The sequence below is a fragment of the Chanodichthys erythropterus genome, chromosome 15, assembly GCF_024489055.1.
Source record: "Chanodichthys erythropterus isolate Z2021 chromosome 15, ASM2448905v1, whole genome shotgun sequence".
NCBI lineage: Eukaryota > Metazoa > Chordata > Actinopteri > Cypriniformes > Xenocyprididae > Chanodichthys > Chanodichthys erythropterus.
In genome coordinates this window covers 20,559,530-20,576,349 of record NC_090235.1, presented here as the reverse complement: position 1 = coordinate 20,576,349, position 16,820 = coordinate 20,559,530, and the positions used below count along the sequence as shown (strand labels likewise).

Here is a 16,820-nt window from a genome sequence, read left to right as displayed (position 1 = left end):
GTTGAACAGTTGGTTAAACGGTGGGTTGTTTGGTTGAATGGTGGATTGCTTGGCTGAATGGTTGGTTGGTTGAACGGTTGGTTGAACAGTCGGTTGTACGGTTGGTTGGTTAAACGGTTGGTCGCTTGGTTGAACGGTTGGTTGGTTGCTTGAACGGTTGAATGGTTGGTTGAACAGTTGGTTGAATGGTGGGTTGTTTGGTTGGTTGAACAGTTGGTTGAACGGTGGGTTGTTTGGTTGAACGGTTGTTTGGTTGGTTGGTTGGTTGGTTGGTTGGTTGAACAGTTGGTTGAACGGTGGGTTGTTTGGTTGAATGGTGGATTGCTTGGTTGAATGGTTGGTTGGTTGGTTGGCTGAACGGTTGGTTGGTTGGTTGGTTGAAAGGTTGAACGATTGATTGAGTGAAGGGTTGATTGAATGACTCAATGGAGAAAGGACCCATAAGAGCATCTACCAGAAGGGGCTAACAGGGCGATGCTAACCAACAAAACTTAGACCCCTTGAAATAACCTTTTTTTTTTTTTTTTTTTTAGAATTTTCAGAATGTGCAATATATGCACTTTGACTTGATTCATGTAGTATATCGACAGAACAGAGATATTAATAACACCTTTTATTTATTTTTTTTACTTATACTGCACAAAGTTAAGACATTTTACACACATTTAGATTAAAATGGAAAATTACCATTTATTTTATAGATTTTATTATTCGCTGAGTTAAAAATATATTTATTGTTACTGTGCAGTAAGCAGCTCACTAGAATATACACTTAGTATTCTAAGCACTTCACAATAAGTTTATACCAAAATGACCTAATTGGAAAGCCATGATAAAGGAAGTGGTAGCTTCAATAAAAGGGAGGTCTAATGAAGCGTACCACTTCAGATGACGACATGGATTTAAATGAGTGTAAGGTGATATTTAATTAAAGGTGCATGCTGGCCTTGGAGAACCGCAGCGGAACAGAACACCTTATTACGGTGTGTGTCCGCTTGGGTCAGGCCAAAAAAATCCTGAGGTTTGTGTGTAAAACATATCTGGTGTCGGTTTTGATGCTAATTATAAAAGACTCTGGGTTGAGAGTCTTTTCAGAGAGACGACCAAGTAAGCAAGTCTGGGAGGCGACAGCCTGGTGCGAGGGAGAGATATTAGAGAGACATTTCTGTAATAAAAAGATGTGGCTTACCACTTCCTAATCCTACCAGCCGCATATGTTTGCCCACCCACATGGACTGCTCGTGCATGTGCTGCTTTTCCAATGCCCAGCACCTCTCACATGCACATAGACGGACGGATACATGTATACGTGCTCGTTTACACACAGTTACAACCGAAGCATGCCATATTGACATGTTCATAAAGAGCAGACTTTTCATTTTAATATAAAATTTAGATTTTCAAAAGACAAGTTTCTGTTTAATATAATACCCAGGTCTTTAACTGTAGAGGATGAAGTAACAGTACATCCTTCTAAATGTAAATTGTATTCTAAGAGATTCTGTGTACAGGTTTTTGGTCCAATAAGCAATACCTCAGTCTTATCTGAATTTAATAAAAGAAAATTACTGGTCATCCAATATTTTATATCTTTAACACACTTTGCCAGCTTGGATATTTTAGAGATTTCATCTGGTCATGATCAACGTGGTCGCCATAGCAGTGGAAGCTAATTCCATGTTTTCTTATAATATTACCAAGTGGGTCTTGGGACATAATAAAGACGGGTTAATAATATTGAGAAGAGACTATTCTGCAACAGGTAACTCTTTCAGTAGTTTAGTAGGTATTGGATCTAATAAACATGTTGTTGGTTTAGACACAATGAAAAGTTTATTTAGCTCTAGTTGTAAAGCACTGCAGCTGTTCTTGAGGGACGATAATTGAGTCATAAAACGCTGTCAAAGGTTGTACATTTACAATCAATGTTCAGTATGAGGAAAGACACGAAACTGAACTTTTGATTCTTTCAAATAAACAAAATATAATTGCATAAAATATTCTTGAACTGACCAAAGTGTGGAGAAGGTTACATTAAAAACATTTTAACATTAAATTTTGATGTTAAATCCACAATTGTTTTATATAGAATTGTTCTATAGTCTGTACAGTGTTTAATGCAATTACATCAGAAGTAAATAATTAAATTACAGAAAAATTAAGAGTAATCCCTTACTTTTCAAGGGAAAGGTAATTAAGTTACAGTAATAACATTGCTTAGTAATTAACCCAATAATGATAATGCTGAGGACTTACAGACAGGTTTTTGGCCACTGGTTTAGAAATTCTTTGTCAATTTCTGTGGCCATTCTGAGAGAGTATGACGGGAATCATAAGAAATGTTTTCTAGATATAATTTCTTTAATTTAGCACTTTTTTACAAAACAAAATCACCCCTGAAACATATATATTTTTAGCAAATGGTCAGTAAAAAGAAGTAGCCTTCAGGAAATGTCTAAAGAGCATTTAAAATCCTGAATTGTGTGATTTTGTTATTTATTTTTTAGAAATAAACATTAAATAAACATCAAAACTAAGTACCCATAATGGTTAACGGTTGCAAACTGAGCTTAAATGAAGCTTTCACTGAGTAGTGGAAAGTTTGGGACGAAATGTTGGTTTGTAGTTATTTCCAATAAAATAAAGAAAAATATTTGATCATTTTTCTTACAGTAAATTCGTGTAACAGTGTTTCACTTGACAAATGCATTCAGCATTACAATTTGTGTAAAAAATTGAGAAAATGGAATAAGATTATTTACTTTATTTGCATGCTGTATTATGTTTTTTTTTTTTTTTTATGGGTGTCATACTGTTTTGTATTAAGAAGAAGGTAACAGGGATAATGGTTACAAACATTTGATGTGTATATCTGCTTGTCATGCTAGGTCAATTTTATGTAATTTATCTAACATATCAGTTCTCACAACAGAACACATTGGATTTAATGATTTAAAAAAATATACGGGACACTAAAATGTATGGTGTTCGTAGAAAGTGCTTTTGAGTATTTGATTGCGGTGTCACACAAGAACATAAATCAAGACTCACTTTGACCTTCCTCACTCTGTCCATCTGTTCTCTACGGCTCAGTCGCTATAGAAAAGATGGGATGTATATATAAAAATACAAAATGAACAACACACAATGGCATTTCACAGCTTTCCTTCAGTGTGGCCTGAGGTTCGAGCATCCCTTTTTCATCATGAGGAGAGAGATGGAGAGAGAAGCACAGGATCTCCAAACATTTGGCCGTTGGCTGAGGATGAAAGAGGTTGGGCCAATTTGCCGAGATATTGTTTTTCGCTCTGGGCTCTGTTCTAAACGGCGGTGCTCCCCTCTCACTAGACCAGGAATCTGATGGCTCTTAATGTGCGAGCATGTTCTGCCGCTTAACCTCTCCAAACCACACTGATCTTATTCCCTCTGAGGTACACGCATGCAAGAGCCATATACTCATCCCCCACACGCTCCTCTCCTCTCTTCTTCTCCCCTCCTATTCTCCCTTTGCGGCTTCCCTCACTCTTGGCAGGCCGTACGGCGGAGTTCAGCAGTTTTGCAGTCGTTTTTCCAGATTTACCCACAGCCGCAACTTTCATGTGCTGGATACTTCAGAAACCCCCCCTCCAGCACCGCTGTCTCCCGCTTTTCCCTCAATTTCTCTCTTTGCAGTTCCAACTTTACCTCTTTTTGCCACATCTCTCCCTCCATCTCTCTCCTTACTTCTTCTCATACTCTAGCTCTGTTCAAAAACCTAGTGAGCTACCTTGTTGCCTACTTAGGCAGCATCCTAATTGTAATGGAATCTCATAAGAGAACATACTACATAGGCGGTACCCTCCTCCACACATCACATACATAATTGGAGGCAATTGATTTCAGTGGAGTTTGCTTTTAGCAAACAAAGTGATTAGTTAATAAGCATAAATACATAGGACACACAGATATTAGTTAAAATTTTGCAGATTTTTATTATTATTTTATTATTTTAGCACTATTTATACACTGAAAAAAAAAATATATTGAGTTTCTATTTAAAATATTTTGAGTTTCTATTTATTAAACCAATCTCCTTTATTGTAGGAACTCAAATTTTTAATTTCAACGAACTTTCAATTTTTAAAGCAACCAGGTAACTTTTTTAAGTTAAACCAACAATATTTTTTACAGTGTAATCAGCATTTCTCCTGCTTTCTCGGATTTATTTTTTCCACTGTGCTCATCACAGTGCATTTTGGGATTGCCAGCTCCACAATAGACACATACAACCGGGTGTGTCTCATACGTCCTGAAAAGTGAAGCCGCGGGCTCTTTGATCGCCCCCTGGTGGTTGGATGCAGTACAAGTCATAAACCCGCCCTCTCAATGCAAACGAATGGCACTTGTCAAAATAACAAAAAATTAATTACACATACAATAAAATTTTCCGAAAGATGGTTTTGGTCATTTAAGGTAGTTGTTATCATGCTGATATATATTCAATAGTTCATTTTTGTGATTTTTGCAAGCAATTTGGTGCTATAGAAACGGGCCGTGTCGTCACGATTTACAGTTGATTGACAGCTTCTCTGAGGACTGTCGGAGCTTTGAGGGGAGATTGAAGATGAATAAATAACTATTATTTTTCGATTTCTGTGTTATTTCTCACTGACAAAAGTTGTTGTTCAGCAGTAAACTGTCCTATAACCGACCTACAGATCTGACGGATCACTGAGTTTTTTTTTCGGTCACGTTAAATGTGGGCTTTATAAGCTAAATGTTATTAGCCAAGATAACACGGCTAATGTTAGCCATGACGGAAAAAGCAGGTGATCATAATCTGGCAGTTACTAATTATCTTTATGGGTATAAAATAATAATTATCAGGACAAAACTAATCATACTCTAGTTAATTAAAGAGCACTGTCTAACGTTACAGCAATCGATCTGCTGTAGAGTTAGTTCAACTTTACCGAGGTTTCAAAAATATTATTGCTCTAGAAACAGAATATTTTTTTACAAGTACAATTTTAATTTGTGTATAATTTATTTATTTAAAGTAAAATTTAAAATTACGATTTTACAATTGTTTTGACCTAGTTATGAGTAATTTAGTTTAAAACTGAACAATGTGCATTAATAAACAATAATGTAATTAGCATCGTTTAAGCCAAATGAAAAAGGGAGGAGGAAAAGAAAAATATAATAAACAATAGATAATAAAACAAATAGGTGATCTGATCTTGGTGACGCAGACGTCTGGGCGGAAGTTTGATACCGCGACTCCGCCTCCGCCTCCTGGTTTCACTGATGAGTCTTTCTGCGCATGCCCAGGTTCCAACATGTCAACGCCCATCATCGTCCGTTTTACCTTCAGTTCATTACAATGGAAGGAAGCGGCGTTGCGTCGTCCATCTTTTTTTTACAGTCTATGCATACAACGCAGTCTTTGAATATGGATTGAATGGGGTATCTTGCATACTTGAGTTACATATATACTACCATTCAAAAGTTTAAAAAGTAAGATTGTTCAATGTTTTTGTAAGAAGTTTCTTATGCTCACCAAAGCTCCATTTATTTGATTTAAAATACAGTAAAAATATTATTACAATTTAGTGCTGTAAAACGATTAATTGCGTTTAATCGCATCCACAATAAGTTTGCGTTTTTATATATATATAATATATATATATATATATATGTGTGTGTGTTTTATATATAAAAATAATATATTTTTGTTAAATATATGCATGCATGTGTGTGTATTTATATATACATGATACATGTACACAGTAAACACACATAAATTATGTAAACACAAACTTTTATTTTGGATTACAATTCTATTACTTTTTTTTTTTTTTTAAATTAGATTTTTCCTGTAATTTCAAAGCTGAATTTTCAGCATCATTACTCCAGTCCCCAGTGTCACATGATCCTTCAGAAATCATAATATGCTGATTTGCTGCTCAAGAAACATTTCTTATTATAAATTTTGTAAACAGTTGTGCTGCTAATAGTTTTTAGAAACCGTAATACATTTTTTAGGATACTTTGAAAAATCAAAAGTTCAAAAGAATAGAATTTAAAAGAGAATGTTTTATAATAATTGTAAACATCTTTACTGCCACTTTTGATCAATATAATGCATCCTTGCTGAATAAAAAGTATTATTTTTTTTATGTACTTTTCCATTTTTATAAATCATCCTGACCCTAGACTTTTGAACGGTAGTGTACTTTTTATAACTTCACGTCTGGAAAAGACTTTAACATGCAGCCTACGAAGACAGCACACTAGCTTTTGAAGCACAGTTTCTGTCTCTCTTATGTTTGTCTTCATCCTCTCCTCCTTCATTTCACAGTTTCTCTGGCTTTGGATGGTTACAGAAGGCCACTCCTGTTCAGACAGTTGTGGAATATTTCTGAGGTGGTTTTGGTTGGTTTTGGGCTCTGTTTGGCATGATCTTGGCTCCCTGCTCTCTGCTGTTCTTTCGGGCCCATCATCACAGCAGGCCCAGCTCGCCAGTAACATCACATGACCTTCTAAAGTGGGCTGCCTCTTGCCACATCAAGAGCACACCCAAAAAAACTGCTCACCGATACTGTCAGCCCTCATCTGCATCGCCTGTATTTTATTGATATGATTTATATATTTTACCCAGGATGACTCTGTGTAAACCCCTGCTGGATGCCTGAGGCTCACTGGCACAGAGGAAGATGTGTTCGCTGGAGCTTGGAGAGATGCCCGCTCTGCATAATGCTGGTGGATGGAGTTGCATGTGCTCATAAAACTGAGTGTAGAAAGGCTTCAAAACCACTCACAGCTTTTGAGACAGGAAGAGCAGAGACCTCCAGTCCGTTATGGTTTTACTGCCTACTCTTGTATCCTCATATAAGTATTACAGTAGGTAGGGCTGGATCATGATGGTTGACTCGTTTATTTGGATTTTTTTTCTTCTTTTTTTTTTTTTGTTGGCACATTGTGTATGATGGGCACTTTTTTAGCTTCAGACTATGAGGTCAGAGGATATCAAACATGTTTGATATTTTGAGTTGATTTTAGAACACATCGTGTTTTTTTTTTATTATGCGTCTCCTAGTAAAGAGGACCATGTTTCTGCAAGAGTTCGGTGTGTTACTCAGTCATTTAGAGTATGATGCATATTTTTTTTCTGCAACTCTTTACAAAGTCAGCAAGTGTATGAAGCCAAGTGTTTTAAAATCTGTTCAGGTTCAAGTCATGTCTGACTGAGGACTAATTATACTGAAACCAACCAGTCGACTCGTCGTTTAAAGGGGACCTACAATGCCCCTTTTACAAGATGTAATATACAGTAAGTCTCTGGTGTCTCCAAATGTGTCTGTGAAGTTTCAGCTCAAAATACCCCACAGATCATTTATTATAGCTTGTCAAATTTGCCCCTATTTGTGTGTGTCCCTTTAAATGCAAATGAGCTGCTGCTCCCTCCCCCTTTCCAGAAGAGGGCGGAGCTTTAACAGCTCACGCTTCGGTTGCTCAGCAACAACAAAGCTGGAGAATCTCACGCAGCCAAAATGAGGATTGTCAGTAACGGTGTTCAGCCTTACATTGTTCAAACCGGAGTCGACACTGATGGAGAGACTCAGGAAGAAGTTACAACTTTTAGACGTTTCTGAATGGATAGTGGATAAATTTATGTAGTTGCTGTGTAGTTGATTCAACTCATCCACTAGCATGTGCCGTCATGTTAATCTTTTGTGCAAATCCAGCATTGAATTGACCCTCGTTTGTGAAGCAGTCCGGCGTAAAATGACGGCATGTCAACAACACTCTACTACAACAACTCTTCCTCTTCTCTAAAGCAGCCCAACATGGCCTCAACCTATTTGTTGCGTGTTCTCGTGGGTGGGGTTTATGTAAATTTAGGGTTGGTGATGTCACTAACCCAGGAAGAAACTCGTTGTCGTCCCTACCATACATTTGTTGTAGTCCTTAAACAGAGAATTCTTTAAAATAAATGATCTCCCTTTGCATTGAACTTTGAGCGTCATAACTTTGCAGATGTTGTTTATGCTCAAACAGCAACATTACACACTAACTAAAGTTAAAAAAGTGAAATAATCAACCAGCCATTTAAGCAATCCACTGACTAGACAGTTTTGAAATGATGTAGTAGCAGTAACTGTATGCTGAATTTGAGAGAATGTTGACTAAATTGAAAAGTGGATGCTTTAGATTAAAAAACAGATCTTTAGTAAACCTTGAATTGGAACAGAAACACATGTTTTGGATGTTGAAATTGAATGGAATAAATCAGATTTATCTATTTTGAGGAGGAACAAATTCACTTTTATAAGTGCACCACTAAATCAAATGAAACTGAAATCCATTTTTGACCATGCTAAGAATGCTGTTCATTCACATTGACTGGGGCACGGCCGTTCTTTCCTCTTGTCCTAAGGTAAAAGAGAGAGAGATCGAGCTGCTCGCTTTCACTGGCTTCTCCTCCATTGTTCCCTGAAACGGAGATATGGTATTACAAGGCCTGTGCCAGTAACCGCAGAGTGACAAAATCCGTGGGGTGCCGTTTGGGAAAAAAAAAAAGAGGTAGGGAGCGAAGGATGCTGGTGGAAGACAGAGGAGTGCATCTGGAGCTGATAAGCTTTGCTGAGAACCACATGATTGTGGTGCTTCAGGAGGAGGCGGCAGTGAATGTACTGTCTGTTACACAGTCATCTGCTCCCTGACAAATGGCTCCAACTTTTTTTTCCCCTCTTTTCCCTTTCGGCCCGCAAAAAAAGGGGGCAACAAAGGAGGGAGTGTTCCTCATGCCATCTCTCCTCACAGGGTTAGTCCTGTGGATTATCCCATTCTGAACCATTCCCATTGATATTATTATGTCCCAGTGAAACCCATTAAGCTGCAGGAAGGTGTGGGATTGTGTTTTCACTTGCGTTTTACTTTTCTATTTGACTTTCATCAGAGCTTCGGGTTGTTAGACGTCAAGCTGAGCTTGTAATGAGAAATATTCTCAATTTAATTAGTCAGTGAAATGACTGCATTGCCGAAATAGTGAAAGGGGACAACAAACAGGAAATTTCCTAATACTGACTGCACACTCACAAAAATACCTAAAGTAGCATGGTGCTACCATGATTTATTGGTCATTATGGTACTATTGTATTCTTTATCCTTCAATACGAAGTGAATTGTGGCACATGAAATTATATTCTTCTTTCACTCAAGCATTCTGACACAATACTTGTTGTTCAATGTTATATAGCAATATGTATCCCACCTGTATTTTTAAACCACCTAAATTGCATTCCAATTCTACTACAGAACTGAAAACTACTGAAAAGATCACAGCCAACGATTGTATTGGGACAAAGTGAGCTAATTCCAGTAGCAAAAGCTTTCATGTGGAGCACAATGCTCGAATAGTGACGTTTATGGGCTTCCAGTAAAACTGAGGAGGTAGTTTCAGGATCCATGCGTTGAAGATCGACAGATCTTAACTTACGCTCTCCATATGGTGTGAATATACAGCCTTTTCATCCATTTTCCTCTCAGCATCTTGCGCCTTTGCCATGTTTAGATTATGACTTTAAAGAGAGTTCAAATACTTGTCATATTTCTCTGCGCTTCGTTATGGAGCAGAAGGTCTCTCTGGATTTATGTGGTTACGGTAATGAGGGAAGTATACATCTGATGTTTTATAAACTGAGATTGCCCTATGACATGTTATTCATCATTACAGGCCCGTTCACATTGTGTCAGCATTGTCCAATGCATTGAACTTTATGGAGTGAGACGACGACTACAGTGTTACCATAGCCAGGCAATGTCGTCCAGTGCTCAAATTTCAAACTATTTTGTGTTTGAACCCATTTTGTGGTTTGACCTCTTTGACCTTTTTTTGAAAGGTCCAACTTTGGACCTACAGAATTTAAGTTTGTGATTTTTTTTTTTTTTTTACTCATGAAACTCTCATTTTTTTGCCTTAATTTCCTTTTATATAGTTTATATTTACCTTAGTGTTTATATATATATATATATATATATATATATATATATTACACACACTTTTTTTTTTCTAATGCTTGGTTTACAAACATCCAATGTTAGTTTGGTATGACTTCAAAGAAACATTTATTACATTTTGTTTTAAATTTAATTATTTTGTGATTAAAAATGGTCCAATATTGCCATTATTTTAGTTTTTATTGTAGTTTTATTATAGTTTTATTAATATTTTGCATTTTATTTTTAGTTTTCATGTTAATTTTAGCTTCATTTTTAGTAATTTTGTTGTGCTTTTATGTGATTTTTTTTTTTTTTTTTTATGTATTTAAAATATTGCTATTTAGGTTACATTTATTTTTATTTCAGTTTTAGTTTATTTCCAGTTAATAATTGTACTGCTTCAACTTGCTTAATTCAGTTTATTGCCAGTCAACATTTCTAATTTTCATTTAGTTTAAGTTTTTCAACTTATATTTATTTTTTATTTTATTTCAGATTTATTTCAATAAACAGAAAAAAAAAGTTTAGATTTTAGTTAACGATAATAACCCTGCCACATTCATGAACAAATGACTCTCATGAGCAAGTTCTTTTTGGTGAATCAAAAATATCCAGCGCAATCCATGTATTCCAACTGATTCACAAATAAATTGTGAATAATTTGGTTCTTCTTAGTGAATCAAACACATAGAGCTTATATGAGACTTAAATCAGTTTTGATGTTCATATTATAACATGTAGTTTAATATACACATTACATGTTCTGTAACCAGGTCACACTGGTTGCTGTCCAGACAGTAAAGTTTTGTAAAAATCTAATCAGATACTAATCAGAAAATTAATCTGTTATGCTGTAGATATAGCATCTTTAAGAAAAGAAAACAGACAGATAGAGGTTGCTGCAGGACACAGTGATGATACAGCAGACGAGTCTGATATAAACAAGCCTGCGGTGTGCAGAGAGGCCATGGAAGGCCGTGATTGGCTGTTAGCTGGACTGCTCTCCTGAGCTGAAGTTTCAGGTTACGATACTTCATTAAGTCTCTGATTAATGGCTTCATAGTGGAGTTATTACCCTCTTGTTGTGGTGACCCCAGCTCATGTTCATTAGCCCAGTAATGAAGCGCTGGTCTGGGGAGCGTGTCCCTGACACATGACTGTAGGAGAGAGAAAGAAAGAGACTTGGTTCAGAGGTCGGCTTGTGGCTCTGATTGAAATAGCCGTGTATTTAAGCAGCAATGTTCCCCTGTCTCTGTGTTAGTATTCAGGACTGACTGATCATTAATCACCCAATAGAGATCCTTTTCCAGCGGTACTGGCAATCAGACTAATCAAGACTTGAGTGAAACTTTTCAACCTCTTAAAAGATACTAATCAATTTATTAACTGAAATGTGGGCTTTTGATGTCCAGTGATTGTATTATTGCAGCCGGTGCAAGTATCTACTTTCTGTTTTATTTTCTGCAGTAATACTGTAGTTTGGGGTGGGAATCATAATAAATTTGAAGCTAATACATTTAAATCAGTTCTTGCAAAAGGTGATTTTTTTAAAGACTATTCATTTGTTCAGTAACTATTTGTCTTTTTAGAGGCGGCATAAATGCAATCCAAATATTGACTTTAACTGAATTAAATAACAATTTTAAACAAACAAAAAATGTGGTGACATTTCATTTATAAAATACCACTGATTACAGAACATGTAATGTGTATATTAAACTACATGTTATAAGATGAACATCAAAACTGATTTAAGTCTCATATAAGCTCTATGTGTTTGATTCACTAAGAAGAACCAAATTATTCACAATTTATTTGTGAATCAGTTGGAATACATGGATTGCGCTGGATATTTTTGATTCACCAAAAAGAACTTGCTCAAGAGAGTCATTTGTTCATGAATCACTTGGATGTGCTGTATGGTTTTGATTCCCTAAAAAGAAGAAACAACATGAAAGAGTCTTTCGTTCGAGAATCGGAGTGCACTGGTCACTCTGTATATTTTTGATTCACTAAAAAGATCTTGCTCATAAGAGTCATTTGTTCATGAATCATTTGGATCTGCTGTATGGTTTTGATATACTAAAAAGAATTGATACGGAAGAGTCTTTCATCCGAGAATTGCACTGCACTGGTCAATCTGTAGATTTCTGATTCACCGAAAAGAACTTCGTCATCAGAATCATTTGTTCATGAATCATTTGGATTACCCTGGGTGTATTGTATGGTTTTGATTGACTATAAAAGTGGCTCAAAAAAGTCATTTGTTTGAGAACTGTATGGTTTTGACTCCTGTATTTAAAGGGTTAGTTCAACCAAAAATTAAAATAATGTAATTAATTACTCACCCTCATGTCGTCCTACACCCGTAAGACCTTCGTCCATCTTCGGAACACAAATTAAGATATTTTTTATAAAATCCGATGGCTCAGTGAGGCCTGCATATACAGCAATGGTACTTCTTCTCTCAAGATCCATTAATGTACTAAAAACATATTTAAATCAGTTCATATGAGTACAGTGGTTCAATATTAATATTATAAAGCGACGAGAATATTTTTTGTGTGCCAAAAAAACTAAAAACAATGCTTCAGAGCGTAATGAATCTTTTGAGTCGAATCAGTGATTCGGATCGCTTATCAAACCGCTAAACTGCTGAAATCACATGACTTTGGCGCTCTGATCCATTGATTTGATTTGTAAAGCTCCGAAGCTTGAAGAAGCAGTGTTATGAAATCGCCCATCACTAGATATTGTTAAAAAAGTGTTTTGTGTTTTGGCACACAAAAAATATTCTCATTGCTTTATAATATTAATATTGAACCACTGTACTCACATGAGCCGATTTAAATATGTTTTTAGTACATTAATGGATCTTGAGAGATGGCTATGCAGGCCTCACTGAGCCATCGGATTTCAACAAAAATATCTTAATTTGTGTTCTGAAGTTGAACGAAGGTCTTACAGGTGTGGAACGACATGAGGGTGAGTAATAAATGACATTATTTTCATTTTTGGCTGAACTAACCCTTTAAAGTTCCTGTATTTTCATTCAGAAACAGCTTAAGAGTCATTCAGATTTTGCTCTGTGTTGCAACGCCGCTAAAAAATAGATCCAGGAGTATTTGTTTTGAAGAACGCACGTGTAAAATCCAGTCGGCATTAAAACCAGAAGTTGGGATTGTCTTTCCTTCCCTATTGGGATGTATATCCGAGCGCAACTGCTTCTCGAACCAGAGAAAATGTAGGGCGAGACTTGATTTTGTCCATGGAGAAGTTATTGGATAGTTGTATTTTTGCTATTAGTCGATCTCATGAGTGACAGGTTGCCTCGCCATCCCGTCAGTAAACACGTCATCTGAGACGAGAAGAGATGTCGCTGCAAAAGGGAGGGGAAGTTAACTATATTAAATATGCAATATTCCACAGAAAAATAAGAAATTTGGTTTCATGGTGACTTTAATGGAACATAACGTCATTCCGTATGTAAATTAAGGAAATCGTTTCTAAATAAGAGCTGGTTCTCTGTATTTGTGTAGTATTTCTCCATCAGGCCGCAGTCAATCACGCAATCGGTCACATGTATTTCAAAATTTTCCAAATAATCTCCAGTCCAACCATCAAACGATTTTGTCTTAATGCTTTTAAACTTTAAACCAGATTGGCCTGCGTGTCCTGAGTGTAAATAAACTCAACTCGCCTTTATTTTTACCCCTCCAACTTAGTTTATTTTGAGTCCTTTTAAAAAACCACCTCACATGTGAGGCTGCTCCCGAACCCTCTTAGAAGCTGTATTTTTTTTAGAGGGGGGAAAGAATGAAAGAAAAGAGAAGCGTGTTTTCTTTTTCTCTGGTTTGTTTTCCAGTCACTTTAAAATGAACTCTGGGTGCATGACGGGGAGGCCGCAGATGGTGCGGTGTACGAAGGGAGACAGTCGTAGTCTTTGCTTTACAGACGACTGGAGAGCGCTGTGAAAACATGCTTTTTACACTTCAGTCCCACTGCTGTCACATCACGACGAAAAGGGCAGTTTTGCAAGTAAAACAAAATATCGTTGTCTCCTTGCTGTCAGTAATTGGTCTCCTGAGATAATTGTAAAAGTGCTTAGTAAGGGCACTACAGAGAATTTTGTGTGAAAATATGTAAGCGTTAGGGTACGTTTCATGTGACGGGCACTGAAGAGGAACCAGAAACTTAATAAAAGTGAAGACGGAGGGAAAGTTCAAGGCCAAGGCTGTCACAACAAAAGGCAGCGCTTTTCGCTCTATTGCACTCTGTTTATGATGCTGTAATATAAAACTGCTGCTCCCACAATCCTTAGCATAGTTTGGTACTCTGCCCATCCTTCCTCCTCTGCCTTTATCATCAGCTTCATCATTCTCTCTTTACTTGGTCTTTTTGTTCTGAAGATTTTGTCTTATCATCTCTTTTCCAGTCTCCGGTGGTGTCGGTGGGTTTTGCTCGGTTTCATCCTAACCTGTTGGTGGGTGGCACATACTCGGGTCAGATTGTTCTCTGGGACAACAGAAGTCACCGAAGAACGCCGGTTCAGAGGACGCCCCTGTCCGCTGCAGCGCATACAGTAAGAACACTACAGATTTAATCATCCTTATTAAACTTAAAGGGATAGTTCACCCAAAAATGAAAATTATCCCATAATTTACTCACCCTCAAGCCATCCTAGGTGTGTATGACTTTCTTCTTTCAGTCAAACAATATCATATTTAAAAATATTTAAAGTTATAAAGTTATATTTAAAAATATTCTCGCTCTTCCAAGCTTTATAATGGGAGTGAATAGTAACTGTTATTTTGAAGCCCAAAAAAAGCGCATCCATCCATCATAAAAGTAATCCATAAGGCTCCAGGGGCTTAATAAAGGCCTTCTGAAGTGAAGCGATGCATTTTTGGAAGAAAAATATCCATATTTACAACCTTATAAACTAGAATCACTGGCTTTACAGTGATTTAAGACCCTTTACATCTTCGAATGATGTATTACTGGTTTCTGTATGACAGAAAATGGAGTATTTTAAGTTCTTTTCGTCATTATCAGGAAAAGTGGTTGCACCTCTGCCGACCCCAGAGCGTTAAAGGCGTACTCTTATTTTGATATGTTAACTAACATACTAATGCACATGTAAAGTACTTGAATATAATTTTAACTGTAGAGTGTTGTTCGATATTACATTTAAATGTGCCATCGAACGTTTTTTTCACAAGATGTAATATAAGTCTAAGGTGTCCCCTGAATGTGTCTGTGAAGTTTCAGCTCAAAATACCCCATAGATTTTTTTAAATAATTTTTTTAACTTCCTATTTTGGGGTATAATTAGAAATGCGCCGATTCAGGCTGCGGCCCCTTTAAATCTCGTGCTCCCCGCCCCCCAGAGATCTCGACTCTATCACTGCATAAACAAAGTTCACACAGCTAATATAACCCTCAAAATGGATCTTTACAAAGTGTTCGTCATGCAACATGTCTAATCGCGTAAGTATGGTATTTATTTGGATGTTTACATTTGATTCTGAAAGAGTTTGATAGTGCTCAGTGGCTAAAGCTAACATTACACACTGTTGGAGAGATTTATAAAGAATGAAGTTGTGTTTATGAATTATACAGACTGCAAGTGTTTAAAAATGAAAAAAACGACGGCTCTTGTCTCCGTGAATACAGTAAGAAACGATGGTAACTTTAACCACATTTAACAGTACATTAGCAACATGCTAACTAAACATTTAAAGACAATTTACAAATATCACTAAAAATATCATGATATCATGGATCATGTCAGTTATTATTGCTCCATCTGCCATTTTTCCTATTGTTCTTGCTTGCTTACCTAGTCTGATGGTTCAGCTGTGCACAGATCCAGACGTTAATACTGGCTTGTGTAATGCCTTGAACATGAGCTGGCATATGCAAATATTGGGGTCGTACATATTAATGATCCCAACTGTTACGTAACAGTCTGTGTTATGTTGAGATTAACCTGTTCTTCGGAGGTCTTTTAAACAAATGAGATTTATATAAGAAGGAGGAAACAATGGAGTTTGAGACTCACTGGATGTCATTTACATGTACTGAACTCTTGTTACTCAACTATGCCAAGATAAATTCAATTTTCAATTCTATGGCACCTTAAGTTAATATATTTTAAATGTACTAAATTGCAACTTAATCAGTACAAATGTATAATTATAAATATATTTAAATACACGCTGCAGTAGAAATGACATTAAAGCACATTTTTTAGTTAACCATAAATGCTTGTCAGCACTTTTACCATATTTCAAAAGACAATATTAATAATTATGAAAGTACATATAAAGAGGTACTTAAGTCTTACTTGAATAGGTCAAAAAGTTCAACTAATTGCATTTAATATTACTTTAAACTATAATACATTTTAATTAAATTGCAAATAACATTACATTCAGTTTCCACTTAAGTATATTCTTTTAAAGTATTTATTTATTTTAAAAGTATTCTAAAGTATACTTCTTTTTCACAAGGGGTGTGTAACTCTTTTATTTTTTGACTCTTTTGATTTCCTATTTTCTTTCATTGTATGGCATGAAACATCTCCTTTTGAGTTCCATGGGAGAAATAAAAACTTAATGGCATGAGGGTGAGTAAATGATGACAGAATTTAATTTGGGTGAACTATCCCTTTAATCGGACATGATGCTGGTTGCAATCACCCCTCAACGTTTTCCTGACCTCGTCTTCTCTCTGTGCAAAAGGCCGCCCACCGTCTACCCAGGGCTAGACTCTGTCTGTCAGCACAGTCAGGCTCAATGAGCCCCATCTAACTCCTTGTCATGCAATAA

General features: G+C 36.4%; 1 protein-coding gene across 5 annotated transcripts in view; it reads left to right on the top strand.

Moving 5' to 3' along the window:
• The window catches only part of dync1i1a (dynein cytoplasmic 1 intermediate chain 1a), an 84,945-nt gene that overhangs the window by 44,808 nt on the left and 23,317 nt on the right, over positions 1–16,820 (top strand). For all 5 annotated transcript variants that reach the window (XM_067411277.1, XM_067411275.1, XM_067411276.1 and 2 more), the window contains one exon: positions 14,423–14,569. In XM_067411277.1, the coding sequence (XP_067267378.1) occupies positions 14,423–14,569 (147 nt within the window). The remainder of the gene's footprint in view (positions 1–14,422; positions 14,570–16,820) is intronic.